The following is a 17,981-nucleotide window of genomic DNA, read 5'->3' on the forward strand; positions in this document are numbered from 1 at the left end:
AGGGAAATGCAGATCAGTATTAGTAAGTCTGTCTCCGTCAAAAGATTGTGATGATGTCTTTTCTGATCTTATTACCTTGAAACGCAGCTATTTATTCACTACCATAACTGATACAGTGGCAATGTAGGCATGTCTTTTTTTAATATTTAAGTTGTAACTTTTGTATTTTTATTTACACTGGGGCTCTATTTTTTAAATCACTAGACGGGTGGTTTGTATAGACTATAACCGGGATTGCTAGGTAAAATAATCTAGTTATATTGGAATGATCATCTTTCTAATCTTCATTAAATCTTAAGTATCTACAACTTGATCTGTCTCCATGCTTTTCCACTGTAGACATCTTTTGTACTGTACTGTTGCTTTTACATAATTATTGATCTAAGGTTTCCTAGCAGTTGGACCATTCACTGAAGATACTCAAGTCCTTGCCAAATAGTACTGGTGTTATCACTAGCCCAATTTGTGATTTATATTACACTAATTGTACCCAAAGCAATACGCTTTTGTTATCTTGTTACACTTCTCGTGTAATACCTGTAATTCATTTCAAATTGCTCTGAGAACTACCGACTACCAGTAAAAGACCGATAACCAACTTAGTGTAATACAGCTTAAAAGTAGTCCAAACTTAACCCAAATTGGGAATACAAAACGTAATCTATTTGTACTGCTGATTGTTATTTCAGTTCAAGGGGACAAAAACGATTGTACTTCATTGAAATCCTAGTGATAACACTTCCATGGAGGGCATTTCTCCATGTGTCTCCTCTTTCACTTCTGTATGTTACTTGGATTTTCTCCAACATCCATTTTCATTCATCAATTTACTCACTGTAGTTCCTTATAAATCTTGAAACTTGTGAGTGAGAGATGCTGAATTCTCTAGCATTTTATTCCTGTGGCTTATTCCCTTTCTAATGGCTTGTACTTTTCATTTGTGGTTAAGTCTTTCTTATTTGTGACATAACAACTTGCAAATGAAATTGTGCAGGAAAGGTGCTTCCATTACAATAGTAGCAAACCATCCTATTGTCACAGAGAATACCAAGTACATGGAAGGTCCGTACACAAATAGTTGGTCAGGGCATGCAACATAATCTTCTGCACATAATCAGTTTATGCAAACAGATATATAATATAAAGCCATATTTATATTCTATAGAATGAGCGCTTGGGAGCTTGAACTATTAAATAATTAACCAAACTGCAGTTAAGCAGTACTATATATATTTGTGCTAACATTGTTTTTCTTTCTTTACAGCACCACTTTCCACAATACTAAGTAACCACTTTGGTTATCGCCCAGTCGTGATGCTGGGTGGATTGCTCGTTAGTATGGGAATGATGGCAGCATCGTTTGCACAGGCAATTGTAGAAATGTACCTTGCCATTGGAGTAGTCTCAGGTAATTGCTCTTCCTACTGTTCAATCCACATAATATTTCAAAGGATTGGAGCAGACAAACCTTGGAACACTTTATATTCTTAATTTAATTCCAAAACGTGTGAATTTTCTGTCAAAACAATTCCAAAACTGATTGGAACTTTTTGATGCCAAGTGTTCTACTTCTACAAAGGTCCCGAAAATGCTACCTAAATCGGAGAATACTACAATTATTTATATTTAACTATGGTTTGTTTTATTTACTTTCAACTTTAATTTTCTTATTTACATTTCCCACATAAATTAATCCTTTCTACTTGAGAAGATGGGTAGCTAACTTATGCTCAGACTGTTACCAATCCCAACCTTGAACCAGCTGGTAGAAGGTGAACTACATCAACTTTACCCAGAGAGGAATTCTGAGGGTGAAATTTTCCCAGAAAAGGGCAAAGTGCCAATTACGCTCGAAAAACATTGTGCTTCGCAACAGACCAGGCAGCGCGATCCACACCACAATCTTTAGGCACGGGGGGGGGGGGGGGGGGGGGGGGGGGGGCGGATTTCCCCATGTGAAAAACATCACGCCTGAGGCGCAAAGTGTCTGATTCGTCTGCCCCAGGGGTCATCTGAGCACTTCAGTGAAGGGGGTGTTGCATTTAAACAGCTCCAAAGCGCTTGCTGTCATTCAAGCCAAGAGAAAGGCATCAAGGAAGCCTGTGTGATTCATGGAGGCGGCCCCCTCACCCGTATGCCAGATGCCGTGGAGGAGAGATGGGCCAGAATATATCCTTGGGCTGGCAGGTGATCCTCCAGCAAGATGACGAATCCCACCTGGGAGACGGTCTCAGCACTGGCCAGTGCCAGCAGCATGCACAAGAGGGCATTGCCACAAGAAGATGAACGACCGACTGTTCTGCCAAGGTAAGTGCTCCCTGTATCCCCTCCGCACTTGGTCTTGTCGTCACCGCTCGGAATGTCATCTCGATCCCACTTGCCACCCACCTAGCAGGGCCCCAGCACCTGACTTCCCACAAGTTACCTACACCCAGAGCGGCACGCTTGCGCAGTGGTTAGCACTGCTGCCTCATGGTGCCGAGGACCCCGGTTCAATCCTGGTCCGGGCTCACTATCCGTGTGGAGTTTGCACGTTCTCCCCGTGTCTGCGTGGGTCTCACCCTCACAACCCAAAGATGTGCAGGGTAGGTGGATTGGCCATTCTAAAATTGCCCCTTAATTGGAGAAAAAAAAAGTTTCCTCACAAAGGGCAGCACGTCAGCTGACACAGTAGCTAGCACAATTGCTTCAAAGCTCCAGAGTCCCAGGTTCGGTTCCAGGCTTGGGTCGCTGTCTGTGCGGAGTCTGCACGTTCTCCCAGTGTCTGCGTGGGTTTCCTCCGGTTTCTCCCACAGTTCAAAGATGTGCAGGTTAGGTGGATTAGCCATGCTAAATTGCCCTTCGTGTCCAAAAAGGTTGGGTGGGGTTACGTGGATAGGGTGGAGATGTGGGCCTGGGTAGGGTGCTCTTTCCAAGGGCCGGTGCAGACTTGATGGGCCGAATGGCCTCCTTACGCGCAGTGCCCACACATGCCAAGCATCACTGACATCTGACCCGCTAGGCAGCGAGCTCACATAACCCCAATAGTGTTCCTGCAGAATATGCTTGAGGAAGAAAAGACAGGTGGTGGGATCCCGAGCTGAAGATCCTGATTCTTTTTGAGGGGAGGAGCAGGAGTGGGGGTGTGCTGAGTGAAGTGGGCCTGCGAGAAAAGGAAGGAGCCATTGTACGTTCATCCAATGACCAATCTCAACTGAGTTCTGCTTATCTCAGACCATTGACATGGCCATGTACTAATATCACGTTCCTTTCCTTGCAGGAACATCACCCAATCACAAGCAATATCCCACCATCCACCCTTGACATGACCTCGGAAGAGATTTTGGAGGATAACACTAAGAAACGTCATGGCCATCACACGCGCCATTCACCAGCACGGAGACACACCTCTGTGGCCGATTTTAGCAGGCAGGCTCTGGATCACAATTTGTGAGCACCACACTGATGCACGTCCAGTGGAGGCAGGAACAGCCCAAGGATTGTACAGTCGGAGGTCTGCTGGATCCCAGGACTCAGATGTGCTCCAGCCAGGTGCTGTGCCTCTGGACATGTTCGTCCCTCAGTTGCTTGAGATGCAAAGGCAAAGTCGGGAATACCAGGAGGGAGTGTCAGTAACATTCCTGCAACTGCAAGGCCAAATGGAAGACCCAAAGCCTTTTGTCATAGGAGATGGTGCCGGCAATGTATGGCACCCAGACCAACCCTGCAAGGGTGGTGCCTGCAGTGGAAAATTTGGAGCTTGAGGTCAGATCATTGGCAGGAGAACTCTGAAGCAGGGCTCAGTCCTTGAGATCCATGGCTGAGGGCTTCTGGAGCTCAGTCCATCTGCTCCTCCATCCCATGGAGGGGCCCAGGGGAGACCAGAGGGAGAAGGATCCCCTCTGGTGCACAACCTGGGGTCTTCCATCTAGGAGACCTGGAGGGTGCCCAGCGAATCTGAATCCCCCCTTCCTGAGACTGGCACAGTGGGCAGAAGAGGGTGATACTACAACACCAATGCCACCCGTAAGCCGGGGCCCTCTAGGACGGGTGCGGTGAGGCACTAGTAATTGGGGGGCATTGCCATTTGTCACATTTTGATATGTCACAACATTAAATGATCCCACTGTAACACCTCAGAATCGTTAACCCACCTCCCAGTGACATAGCGCTTCTGCCCATCAGGACGCAGATGTTCTCAGAGGGCCTCCATGCCCACCACGCAGTTAGACCCTCTCAGTGCGACTGTTTCAATCATAGTGATAGGATTTGGGCATGGTTCAGTGAACCTTAAACTCTCTCCCCTAATCAACCTCACTCCAGCATGAGCCAGAGAGTCAGTGAGCTGGCAGCAGACAGGCACAAGTCAGACATAAGCAGTAATTGGTGAACATCATAGACCAGTCCTCACTGTGAGTCCTTACACCGTCCCGCATTGACCGGGCAGCAGGCACTCAAGACTCCCCAGCCACAGCACCCTGATGATTGATATCTCAGACAACTTAATCCCCTGGTCACAAGGAGTTACAAATTACTGGGAGGGGTTAACGCTGTCGAACAGCAAGCTAGTCCTCCTCTGTGAAGCAGGAGGCAATGAGGGTATCTCTAGCCCTCCTGCCCATGCGCACCCTCGCCCCCACCTGGCAATCATCTTGGGCTCCTCAGCAGGCTCTTCTTCTCCATCAGGCACGTCCTCCTCGTTCAGGGACACATGCAGCTCCTCCCAGGTCGTCCTCGGGAAGCTCCTCACCCTACTGCAGAGCCAGGTTGTGGAGGGAACAGCGGGCCACGACAATGCGGGACACTCTCTTGGGGCTATATTGTAGGGCCCCACCGGACCTCCAAAGCAGCAGAACCACATCTTCAACAGGGCAATGCACCACTTGATGATAGCTCAGATTGCACTGTGCACCTGGTCTCCACAGCAGTCTGTGGCATCCACACTGGCATCATCAGCCCCCTGCACCTGTGACAGACTAGCTATGGGCCCAATCACCCCTTCCTTCCCCCCCCCCCCCCCTCCAGCACCACCTGCCCCCCCAACCGCTTCCCCACACAGCACTCCCACACTCCCATCCTGCCAGAGCCCATGCATACACTGCATCCATAACCTCACAGATATGGGTGGCTGCCTGGTAAATACCTTCCTCCTACTACCACCCCCCCCCCCCCCCCCCCCCCCCCCCCCCCAAACCGCTTCCCCACACAGCACTCTCATCCTGTCAGGCCTGGCCCAGAGCCTATGCATACACTGCATCCGTAACCTCAGATATGGGTAGCTGCCTGTGAAATACCACAGTGGTCCCCCGTGGAGCCCTGCAAGGACCCTGTGGCATAAAAAATGAGGGCTGCTGTGACCTTGACGGCCACACGGAGCGAGTGTCCTCCGCTGCCACATGGCACCAGTCCACAGGGACATGGCACAGGTGCCGCATTGTCACCTTTTCGGTGCGGACTCTTCGATGGCAGATGGTGTCGGAAAGCTCCCTGAAGGAAACCCTAACCTGGTAGGCCCTTAGTCTTCTTTGGCGCCTTCGAGTCCCCTGCATGGCTGGTGCGGCCTCCGGACCCTGATCCTGCACTGCAGCCCCCTGGTCCTGTCCTGCAGGATTTTCCATCGGAGCTGCTGCGCATTGCTGCTGGTGTCTGTGCTCCTCCAGTGCAATGATTATTAAGATAACCAGTTCCACTGCCTCCATCCAGATATCACTTGGAATCCTGCAAGGATGAGGGAGAAGGCCAGAGAGAGGGTCAGGTTGCTGTTGCAGCTTCTGACCATCATTATCTCCTCTCACCCATTGGCCTTCCTGACCTGGAAGCAGACGTTCCCAGAAGCTTGACAGCAGCCATTGCACAGTGACAGCTCAGGTGTCCTCCCATTGCCAGTCCATAACTGGCCACGGCCTATGCCTTTGCCCACTTAGACTCGCCTGTAGCCCCCCATCTGGGTTTCCCCTCCCTTCAGCTCACTACCACTGGGGGTTCTCACAGGAGGGTCCTCACAGGAGGGTGATGTTTTCCTTCATCCCAATAGTCCACTGTCAACTGGACAGTTATGCTCACCTTGCAGGGGGGGGGGGGGGAGGTGCTGCTAGATGCTGACTGGCAGACATTGCGATCCCAGCAGAGAAGCAATGCCATTGCCTCTTGATCTGAAGGAAACCCTAATCTGGGTTTCTGGTAATCTGGGATCAAACCACCTACCTTACCGGCGGGACCAGGCAGCGCAGGCGGGCTCCGGGGGGGGGCCACTGATCGGCGGGCGGGCCCCACTGATCGGCAGGCGGGCCTGTGCCGTGGGGGCACTCTTTTCCTTCCACCTTCGCCATAGTCTTCATGATGGCGGAGGCGGAAGTGACCCCCTCCCCTGCACATGTGCGGGGATGACGTCAGCAGCCGCTGACGCTCCGGCGCATGCGTGGTCTTCTGCCGGCTGGCGAAGTCCATTCGGCCCCGGCTGGCGTGGCGCCAAAGGCCTTTCCCGCTGGCCGGCGGGGCGCCAACCACTCTGGCGCGGGCCTAGCCCCTCAATGTTAGGGCTTGGCCCTAGACTTCCGCACCTTTGGGGCGGCCCGACGGCGGGGTGGTTCACGCCACTCCATCCTGCCGGTACCCCCCGCCCCGCTGGGTAGGGGAGAATCCCGCCCAGTGTTTCTCAATAATAATAATCTTTATTACTGTCACAAGTAGCCTTACATTAACACTGCAATGAAGTTACTGTGAAAATAGCCTAGTCGCCAAATTCTGGTGCCTGTTCGGGTACATTGAGGTAGAATTCAGAATGTCCATTTCACCTATCAAGCACATCTTTTGGGACTTGTGGGTGGAAACCGGAGCACCCAGAGCAAACCTACGCAGACATGGGGAGAACGTGCAGACTCCGCACAGACAGTGACCCAAGCCGGGAATCGAACCTGTGACCTGGCGCTGTGAAGCCAACAGTGCTAACCACTGTGCTATCATGCCGCCCTTCAGGCCTCCTTTCAAATCAAACAACTGCGAAAATGTTTCACCTCAAATTTCACCCTCCATTCTTTCTCACTTTGAAAGTCCTTGCCTACCCGTTCAGATATTATTCTGCGAAAATAAACTCCAAACAATCTGAACCCTAACAAAGAGGGGACCGGAAATTCAAAAACCAAAAAGAGTTTTTTATTATTTCTTTCTACCATCCACCTTTGAAAGGAAGTTGAATGAACGTAGATAATGAGAAAGTAGGTTTGTACTCTACTGGGAGATGAGGTGGTGCTGCAGGGCATTCTGAAGGAGGAGGGTGAACAACCAGAAGTCGTGGTCCATGTTGGGACCAATGACATAGGAAGAAAGAGAAATGAAGTCCTGTAAGCAGACTTTAGGGAGTCGGCAGGAAATTGAAAAGCAGGACTTCACAGGCAGTAATCTCCAGATCACTCCCCATAGCACACAATAGTGTGTATAGGAACAGAAGAATAGAGCAGATGACTGAGTGGCTGGAGAGATGGGTGCAGGAGGGAGGGCTTTAGATTTTTGGGGCTTCGTGGCTATTTCTGGAGGAGGTGGGACCTGATGACTTACATCAGAACAGGAACAGGACCAACATCCTCGCAGGGTGGTTTGCCAGTGCTGTTGGGGTGGACATAAATTAAATTGGCAGGGGGATGCGATCCTGACAAGTAGTTCAGACGGGAGAGAAGCTGAAATGGAATTAGAAGTGAAAACGCCAGTAAGTGAGTCCGAAAAGCAGAGGAACGTAGTATAGATAAGAAAGAAGTGAGTCTGGCAAGGCTAAATGGACTATATTTTAATGAAAGGAACCTGAGTTATAAGACCGATGAGCTGATGGCACAGAATGGGCACATGAGAGCATGATATAGTTATGACTGAGACTTGACTGAAAGATGGGCAGGATTGGTAGCTCAACATTCTTGATTAGCAAGGTCTCAGGGCAGCACGGTAGCACAAGTGGATAGCACAGTGGCTTCACAGCTCCGGTGTCCCATGTTCGATTCCCCGCTGGAGTCACTGTCTGTGCGGAGCCTGCACGTTCTCCCCGTGTCTGCGTGGGTTTTCTCCGGGTGCTCCGGTTTCCTCCCACAGTCCAAAGACGTGCTGGTTAGGTGGATTGGCCATGATAAATTGCCCTTAGTTTCCAAAAAGGTTAGGATGGGTCACTGGATTACAGGGATAGGGTGGAAGTGAGGGCTTAAGTGGGTCGGTGCAGACTCGATGGGCCGAATGGCCTCCTTCTGTACTGTATGTTATAAGGTATTCAGACGAGATAGTAAGGGGGATAGAAGAGGAGAGGGTTGCAATATTTATCAAGGAATTAATTATAGCAGTGAGGAAGATATCCTGTAAGATCATCAAATGAGGCCATATGGATAGAGGTTTGGAACACAAAAGGGGCAAACACGCTGTTGGATGTGTACTATAGGCCACCAAACAGTCAGGGAAAGATAGAGAATTAAATATGTAAACACATTTCACAAATGGTTAGCACTGCTGCCTCACAGCGCCAGGGACCCGGGTTCAATTCTGGCCTTGGGTGACTGTGGAGTTTTCCCTTTCTCCCCCTGTCTGTGTGGGTTTCCTCCGGGTGCTCCAGTTTCCTCCCACTGTCCAAAGATGTGTAGGTTAGGAGGATTGACCATGCTAAATTGCCCCTTAATATCCAGAGATGTACAGGTTAGGTGGGGTTAGGAATGGGCCTGGGTAGGGTGCTCTTTCAGAGGGTCGGTGCAGACTTGATGGGCTGAATGGCCTCCTTTCGCACTGTAGAAATTCTATGAAATGTGTAGGAACAATAAGGCAGTAATTGGGGATTTTAACTACCCAAATATTAACTGGGATAGTTTACTGTACAAGGTAGGGACGGAGCAAAAAAGCACCCAGGAGAACTTTTTAGCCAGGAGGTAGAAAGCAGAGGGGTCATTTCTGGACCTAATGTTCGGAAATGAGTCCGGGCAGGTGGAAGGCGTATCAGTAGGCAGGCGTTTTGGAGATGGTGACCATAATTCAGTTAGATTTAGGACGGAAAAGGATAAAGATGGTGTGGGAATTAAAATTCTTGACTGGGGAAAGGCAAATTTTACTAAGATAAGATCTGATTTGGCCCAAGTGAACTAGGAGTAGCTACTTGCAGATAAAGCTGTCAGATAAAACGCTGAAAAACGGGATTAGTGTAATCAGATTTTTGTTGACCAGCGTGGAGATGATAAGGCAAATGGCTTCCTTCTCTGCTGTAAACATCTATGGATCTACGAGCTGATTTCTTGCTACAGCTGTTCCGTACAGTAGCCAAATCAATTTAGAGATTTTTCTCCCCCCCCCCAAATACCTCATTCAGTGCACCTAATGGAAACTGATGTGCATTTTAGAGTTTCCCTGTATATAAAGCTGCTCTTTGGACTTCTTAAAGCAAACTGGAATATCTTTATTGTTTTTATCTACAACTGATAAACAAATAGACAGCTGTGCGAATAGGAACATTACAATTTCTCTCTCATCATGTTGCTACTGCTGGACTTCAAATATGGGTATTAGGAATGTCAATTACAGCATCTTTGCTTGCTCTGAGGCTTTCCTCAAGCAAGAGTCCCAATTAAGGAAACCTTGGCATTAAATGTGCATTCAGTTGGCATAATGCTCAGAACTTCCCACTAATCTTGAATTTCCGAAACGGAAGCACTTTTATCAGTCACATTGGCCTGGAACTGCTGCTCGGCTTAACCTGCTCCACCCCCAAATTCTGCTCCGCGTTTCTCACCGGGTTTTTGGACCCTGACTTCTCCAGAAATGCGGTGCACTGCGTCACTCGGAAAACTCCATCACAGTGCTGGAGCTTGGGGGGGGGGGGGGCACGGTTGGAGCACTAGCTGCCATATGGTAAGCTTAAATGTCCAGTGTGAATTTGTGAATGAGTTAATGCATAGGGTGGGTATGGTAGCACATGAATGAGGTGGTAAGTGAATCGGAGGGTAGTCAGGTCAGCTTGGTGGTGGGGGTGTTAGTCAGTGTGTGTGATTGGGGGGTAAGTTCTGTTGTTACTCGGGACTTCGACTTTTCTGTTTGACGTTTACTGGGGAGCTATTCAGGGAAGTTCCATGGAAATGCCAGAGAGTCTCAGACATATGCAGAGGCTCGTGGGAAGCAGGGGAATTTCCCATTGGATGTTCAGGCTTCCGAGGCAATTCCCATGGCAGTCAGCGGGTCAGGACTTCCTCCGGGTCCTGGCATGCATTTTGGGCCAGACATCCGTGCTCACAATAATCCAGTGACCAGAAAATCTGGACTATTATCCTCCTCCAGAAGACAGAGTAATGTGTCTACCCTTCTGCAAAATAGTTATGTGCAACTGCACCGAGCCCAAGAAACCCCTGCCATTAAGTGATGCTCACGCTGTTTTAACAGGACATGTTTTTTTTCTTTATTCTTTCAAGGGATGCAGGCATAGCTGGCAAGGTCAGCATTTGCTGTCCAACCCTAATTGCCCTAAATGGCTTGCTAGGTCATTTTTTGAAAAAGTATTTTTATTCCAAATTTTCAACATTTTTACAAGTTACAACAGTAACAAACCCACCCAACACATTAAAACCCCCACCCATACCACCCCTTCCCTCAACAGTCAATGGTAACCAACTCCCCAAAATGCAAAATTCACAAACCCCAAACTTTTGTAAAACCCATCACTTGCCCCCTTAGAGCAAATTTCACCTTCTCCAGGACTGAAAACCCCAGCAGGTCACCCCCGTCACAGGATGGAGAAGCTGACCTCCACCCCAACAAGTTCCGCCTGCGAGCAATCAGGAGTCGAAGGCTAAGACATTTGCACCCGTCTGCAACTCTGGCTGGTCAGACACCCCGAATATGGCTTCCAGGGGACCGGGCTCCAATCAACATGCAAACTCCTGAAATGTTGCTGAAAACCACCCTCCAAAACCTTTCCAGCTTCGGGCAGGACCAAAATATATGTACATGTTTCGCAGGGGCCCTCTCAGCGCTCACAGGCATCCTCCACCCCCTCAAACAGCTGGCTCATCCGTGACTTTGTCAGGTTCATCCTGTACACCACCTTCAGCTGTATCAGCCCCAGCCTGGCACACAAAATCGAGGCATTCACTCTCCACAGCATCTCGCATCGCAATCCCTCCTCCAGCGCCGCCCCCAGCTCTTCCTCAACCCCCTCCATAGACACCTTATCCTCCTACAAAACCTTCCCATAAATTGCTGAGATGACCCCCCCCTCCAACCTCCCCCATCCCCCACCACTGACAGCACCGCCTCGAGCAACACGGAGGCAAGCACTATCGGGAAGGTTAGGAAGACCTTCCTTGTAAAGTCCCACACCTGCACACACCAGAAACTCTCCTCTGCGCCAACCCAAACTTCTCATTCAGCTCCTCCAAGCCCGCAAACTGCTCTCCCAGAAACTGATCCTTCATCTCCCCAATCCCCTTCTCTGCCCACCCCCGGAACCTTGCATCCATCCTACCCCGGCTCAAACCCGTGATTTCCTCTGATCGACAGCTCCCCCCCCCCCCCCCCCCCCCCCCCGACCTCGCTCCCAATCAAAAATGCTGCCGAAACTGCATTAAAAATGTGAAATTTTGTGGCATAGTTCTATTAGCTATATACTGGGTGTTCTGATTTCTCTTTAAATGTTAATAGTCCCCAACAGCGTCGTAACAACTTGAATAGGGAACAGTTCTTAAACCTACTAAGTTTGTTAATATTATACTGTACATTGAAACTAAGTTTCACAATGGTATTCTTAATTAAATTTCTATTGGTTATTTTATTAATGAATGTTTCTTTTCTAAAACAGGAGTAGGTTTCTCTCTCAGCTTCCTTCCCACAGTCACAATCCTCTCCCAGTACTTTGATAAATATCGCTCTCTTGTCATTGCTGTGGCATCCACAGGAGAATGTTTTGCTACCTTCGTTTTTGCACCCGGTAAGTGCTATAAATTGACATTATAGCCTTTAAATTGAAAATTCTGAGAATTGTTGGCTGATAAGTGCACTTCTTGCCAAGTATTTATTGTCCTTCACTGCATTGCTGTAACTTGCAAAGATGAAGACTTATTTTATTTTAACTTCAATCATAATTGTTTTTAGGCCAGATGAATTACTACTGGTAGTACCACCACCACCACTTCTAAAAATTTACTTAACCAAGCAACGTTTCAAACACCTTTGCATGGATTTACAATTGGATTAGTTTTACATTCATCTAAAACTGCATTATTCACTGATACGTGTTGATCACCTGTGACTTTGAGCAGGAGTCAATACCAAGTGTATACTATAACTGGTACAATAAAGATGACAAACTCACCTCACAGAATAATAAAAAAGTCATTTAAAAATGTTGGTTAATTAACTGCAGATATTTTAATCTTGATCTTCCAAAACATATACAATTTAGGAACTGTCCTCTTGGATTGAGGTAGGGTGGGAGAGAGAGGTACGGAATTTGTAGGCGTAAATAATCTATTATTAGGAACAGGACAATTAAGTATTTACCAGAGGGCCACCACTGATTTGCAACAGGCAAGTAATGTTCATCAAGCCGAGTTGATTTTTTGGCAGAGATCACTAATGTAGTTGACCATTGATGTTATTCATTTTTGAAAATTAGTTCACAGGGTGTGAGCTTTGCTGGCAAAGTCAGCAATGGTTGCCCATCCCTAGTTGCCCTTGAACTGAGTGGCTAGCTAGGCTATTTGAAAGGACGGCTAAGAGACAACCACGTTGCTGTGGGTTTGAAGTTAGACCAGGTAAGATGGTGGCGTAGTGGTATTGGCACTGGACTAGTAAACCAGAGACTCAGAGTAATGCTCTGGAGATCCAGGTTCAAATCCTACCACTGCAGAGGGTGAAATTTGAATTAATTAAAAGTCTGATGATGACCAGGAAACCATTGTTTCAGGAACCTATTTGGTTCACTAATGCCCTTTAGGGAAGGAAATCTGCCGTCCTTACCTTGTCTGGCCAACATGTGACTTCAGACTTACAGTAATGTGGTTGACTCTTAACTGCCCCCTTCAGGGCAATTAGGGATGGGCAATAAATGCTGGCCCAGCCTGCGACGCTCACATCCCATGAACAAAAAAAGATAGCAGATTTCCTTCCCTCATTAATGAACCAGAAGTTCTGATTGCTGAGACTGGGTTTATATTCCAGATTTATTAATTACATTTAAGTTCCACCAGCTGCCGTGTAGGTCAGAGTATTTGTTAAATATTGCAAAGTTGGGATATTCCAGAAGTCAATTAAGAATGTTCCACTGAAGAAACTTACTAAAATTAGAAGCACATGGAACTGAAGGCAACTTATCATGAATAGGGAATTAGTTCTGAAGCTGGAGACAGAGAACCGGGATAATATCTTAATTAGCAGGATGTGAATAGTAGTGCACCCAGAGATTTGGAACCTCAGCTTTTCTCTAATATTTATCAATGATTTAGATGAAGGAATAGAGCGACATTATCAGTTTGCTGACTTAACACTTGGATAGTGCATCAAGTCATGTTGATTCAAGCAGAAAGTTGCAATGGAACATTGATTGAGTGGGTAAATCTGTGGTAGATGGAGTTCACTGTAGGAAAATGGGAGGTCATCTACATTTTAAAATTCATTTATGAGATAGCGACATCGCTGGCTAGATCAGCATTTGTTGCCCATCCTTAGTTGCCCTTGAGAAGTTGGTGGTGAGCTGCCTTCTTGAACCTCTGCAGTCCCTGAAGTGTAGGTAGACCCAGAGTGCTGTTAGGGAGGGAGTGCCAGGATGTTGACCCAGCGACAGTGAAGGAACGGTGATATATTTCCAACTTGGGAGGGGCGCCTCCAGGTGGTGGTGTTCCCATGTATCTGCTGGTCTTATCCTACTAGATGGAGTAGTCTTGGGTTTGATGTCCCAGGTGTTGCCTAAGGAACCTTGGTGAGTCCCTGCAGTGCATCTTATAAATGGTACACATGGCTGCCAAGGTTAAAAAGTGGTGGAGGGATTGAATGTTTGTGGAAGAGGTGGCAATCAAGTGGGCTGCTTTGTCCTGGATGGTGTCAAACTTCTTGAGTGTAGTTGAGTTGCACTCATCGAGGCAATTATACTCCTGACTTGTGCCTTGTAGATGGTGGACAGGCTTTGGGGAGTCAGACGTTGAGTTATTTGCACAGGATTCCTAGCCTCTGACTTGCTCTGGTAGCCAGAGTATTTATGTGGATAGTCCAGTTCAGTTTCACGTCACTGGTAACCCAGGATTTTGATAGTGGAGTATTCAGCGATGGTAATGCCACTGAATATCAAGGTTAGATTCGCTCTTGTTGGAGATGATCATTGCCTGCCATTTCTGTGGCGTGATTGTTACTTGCCACTTGTCAGCCCAAGCCTGGATATTGTCCAGGTCTTGCTGCATTTAGACATGGACTGCTTCATTATCTGAGGAGTCGTGAATTATACTGAACATTGTGCAGGGATCAGTGAACATTCCAACTTCTGACCTTATGAGAAAGGAAGGTAATTGATGAAGCAGCTGAAAATGGTTGTGCCTAGGGCACTACCCTGAGGAACTCCGAAAGCTGAGATGATTGACCTCCAGCCACCACAACCATTTTTCTTTGTGTCAAGTCTGACCCCAACCAGCAGAGAGTTTCCCCCGATTCCCATGGACTCCAGTTTTACTGGTGCTCCTCGATTCCATACCGAGTCAAATGCTGCCTTGATGTCAAGGGCAGTCATTTTCACCTCGCCTCTGGCATTCAGCTCTTTTGTCCATGTTTGAACCAAGGCTGTCGTGAGGTCAGGAGCTGAGTGATCCTGCTGGAACCCAAACTCAGCATCTGTGAGCAGATTATTGCTGAGTTAAGTGCCACTAGATAGCGCTGTTGATTGCCCCTTCCATCGCCTTACTGACGATCGAGAGAATGCTTCAGCCTTATATTTTGCACATACTTGCTGGGCTCTTCCATCATTGAGGATGGGGATACTTGTGGAGCCTCATCCTCCAGTGAGTTGTTTAATTGTCCACCACCATTCGCGGCTGGATGTCGCAGGACTGCAGAGCTTAAATCTGATCCGTTGTTTGTGGGAGCGCTTGGCTCTATTACTTGCTGCTTATGCTGTTTGGCACACAAGTATTTCTGTGTTGCAGCTTCACCAGGTTGACCCCTCATTTTTAACTATGCCTGGTGTTGGACCATAGGAGAACAGAGTAGTTGTTAAATGTTTAAATTTTAAAAAAACTAGTAGATAGACACAAAAAAAAAGCCAATGGAATGTTTGTCTTCAACTCAAGTGGGATGGAAATCTGGTTAGATTGGATCTGGAGCAGTATGTTTAGTTCTTCACGAGCACTTCAGCAAGGACATATTGGCATCCAAAGGGTTAAAGTACAGGGGCGGGATTCTCCCATCGCGTGGCTAAGTGTTGACGCCGGGGTAAAAACGGGAATGTTTTACCCCGGCGTCAACAGGCTTTTTGGTGCCCGATTCTCCGGGCAACAGGGGGCTAGCATGGGGCTGGAGCTGCCCACGCGTCAACTGGGCGCAACGGGGTCCACGCATGCGCACTGGCACCAACGCGCGCATGCGCAGTGGCTCCCTTCTCCGCGCCAGACCCGACGCCAAATGGCGTAGGGCTACAGGGGCCGTTGCGGAAGAAAGGAGGCCCCCAGCCCAAGAGGCCGGCCTGCCGATCGGTGGGCCCCGATCGCGGGCCAGGCCACAACAGAGGGGCCCCCCCCCCCCACGGGGTCGGACCCACCTCCACCCCCACAGGCCGCCCCCGGACCCTTCGATGCCGAAGTCCCGCCGGCTCAGAGCACGTTTCATAGAATTTAGAGTGCAGAAGGAGGCCATTCGGCCCATCTAGTCTGCACCGGCTCTTGGAAAGAGCACCCGACCCAAGGTCAACACCTCGACCCTATCCCCATAACCCAGTAACCCCACCCAACACGAAGGGCAATTTATAATGGCCAATCCACCTAACCTGCACATCTTTGGACTGTGGGAGGAAACCGGAGCACCCGGAGGAAACCCACACACACACACTGGGAGGATGTGCAGACTCAGCACAGACAGTGACCCAAGCCGAAATTGAACCTGGGACCCTGGAGCTGTGAAGCAATTATGCTATCCACAATGCTACCGGGACTCGGGTTTTTTTATCACGGCCGCTCGGCCCATCCGGGCCAGAGAATCGTGGGGTGGCCGCGTAGACCAGCGCCGCACCGACTATGCCAGCACCAATGGCGCCGATTCTCCACTCTGCAGAGAAAATCCCGCCCCAGATACGCCAGAATGAAGAAGTTACCGAAAAGGTTTAAATTATGCCGTACGGTTATAAGTTTGTATTAAGGGATGATCTCATTGAAATGTTTAAGATTATTAAAGGATTTGATCAAGTAGATGGACAGAGTCCAGAAAGGGGATGCAAAACCTTGGAAGTACAGATAGGCTGTTTCGGAGTCACGTCAGGAAGCACTTCTTCACAAATAATTACTGCAGCTCCCGGGATTTCCCGGGTTTTCGGAGCTGGAGTGGCAGCTGGGGACATTGTGGACCATCCGCGGGTGTCGTAGCATGCACGTATAGAGAAGTGGTCACACCACAGGCTCAGACTCCACAGGCAGGAAGGGAATAGGTGATCACCAAGCAGAGCGAGAGAGCTGGGCAGGCAGTACAGAAATATCCTGTAGCCATTCTCCTGCAAAAAAGATATACCGCTTTAGATACTATTGAGGGGAATGACCTCTCGGGGTAAGCAGCAACAGCCAAATTTGTTGCACCACAGTTTGTTCTGATGCAGAGCATTTCTATGGCCACAAAGGAGACTCCAGGATGGTATGTTGCCTCCCTAGTGCTAGGGTCAAGGGTGTTGCAGAGCAGTTACAGGACATTCTGGAGGGGGAGGTTGAACAGTCGGTGGTCGTGGTACACATCAGTACAGTAGTCCCCCGTTATACCGCGCTCCGCAATACCGCGGTTCGCGATATACCGTGGGGGGGATTATGGACCCCAACTGTCAGTTGTGTCAATTTCAGCGGCCGGCTCACTTTGATCCGGAGAGGGAAGCTGCTCTCTCACTGAAACAATCAGCCGGCCGCTGAAATTGACACTGCCGGCTGCTCTCTCCCTCCAATCCAACTTTTAAGTTTTAATGTTTCTGATTGGAGGGAGAGAGCAGCCGGCAGTGTTAATTTCAGCGGCCAGCTCACTTTGATCCGGAGAGGGAAGCTGAACCCCAGGAGCCACAGCCTGTACCTCAGCAGCCACAGCCTGAACCCCAGCAGCCACAGTACCCCAGCAGCCACAGCCTGAAGCCCAGCAGCCACAGCCTGAACCCCAGCAGCCACAGCCTGTACCTCAGCAGCCACAGCCTGTACCTCAGCAGCCACAGCCTGAACCCCAGCAGCCACAGCCTGTACCCCAGGAGCCACAGCCTGTACCCCAGCAGCCACAGCCTGAACCCCAGCTACAGAGGGGAGGGGCGATGTGAGACCATGCTGGTCTTGCAGAGGCCCGTATGACCTCCTCCTGTGTTCTCTGCTCTCTCCCTCCAATCAGCCGGCAGTGTCAATTTCAGCGGCCGGCTCACTTTGATCCGGAGAGGGAAGCTGCTCTCTCACTGAAACAATCAGCCGGCCGCTGAAATTGACACTGTTTTAATTAGATCCACGATGGGGGTTTTAAATTTATTTTAAAATCTATGCTAGCGCTTCCCATTGTGAGTCTACGGGGGTCTGACCTCGCCCCCCGTAGACTCTCAATGGGAAGCGCTAGCATAGATTTTTAAATAAATTTAAAACCCCCATCGTGGATATCCGCGGCTCGGATGCAACGCGGGTGGCTGTCTTGGACCCCAACACCCGCGTTATAAAGGGGGACTACTGTACCAACAACATAGGTAAACAGCGACGAGGTGCGAAAAGCAGAATATAGGGAATTGGGAAAAAATTTGAGAAGTCGGACCTCAAAGATAGCGATCTCAGGATTACTACAAGTGCCATGTGCTAGTCAGAGTA

At 48.9% G+C, this 17,981-nt stretch overlaps 2 protein-coding genes across 12 annotated transcripts in view; one reads left to right on the plus strand and one right to left on the minus strand.

The window, feature by feature from the left end:
* LOC119953276 (archaemetzincin-2-like) overlaps positions 1-17,981 on the minus strand; it is a 291,941-nt gene that overhangs the window by 195,464 nt on the left and 78,496 nt on the right. The gene's annotated exons all lie outside the window — the stretch shown is intronic.
* The window catches only part of LOC119953278 (monocarboxylate transporter 7-like), a 59,294-nt gene that overhangs the window by 33,135 nt on the left and 8,178 nt on the right, over positions 1-17,981 (plus strand). For all 6 annotated transcript variants that reach the window (XM_038777361.1, XM_038777362.1, XM_038777366.1 and 3 more), the window contains 2 exons: positions 1,265-1,408; positions 11,783-11,911. In XM_038777361.1, coding sequence (XP_038633289.1) covers positions 1,265-1,408; positions 11,783-11,911 — 273 coding nt within the window. The remainder of the gene's footprint in view (positions 1-1,264; positions 1,409-11,782; positions 11,912-17,981) is intronic.

Source organism: Scyliorhinus canicula, chromosome 18 (genome assembly GCF_902713615.1).
Source record: "Scyliorhinus canicula chromosome 18, sScyCan1.1, whole genome shotgun sequence".
NCBI classification, from domain to species: Eukaryota; Metazoa; Chordata; class Chondrichthyes; order Carcharhiniformes; family Scyliorhinidae; genus Scyliorhinus; species Scyliorhinus canicula.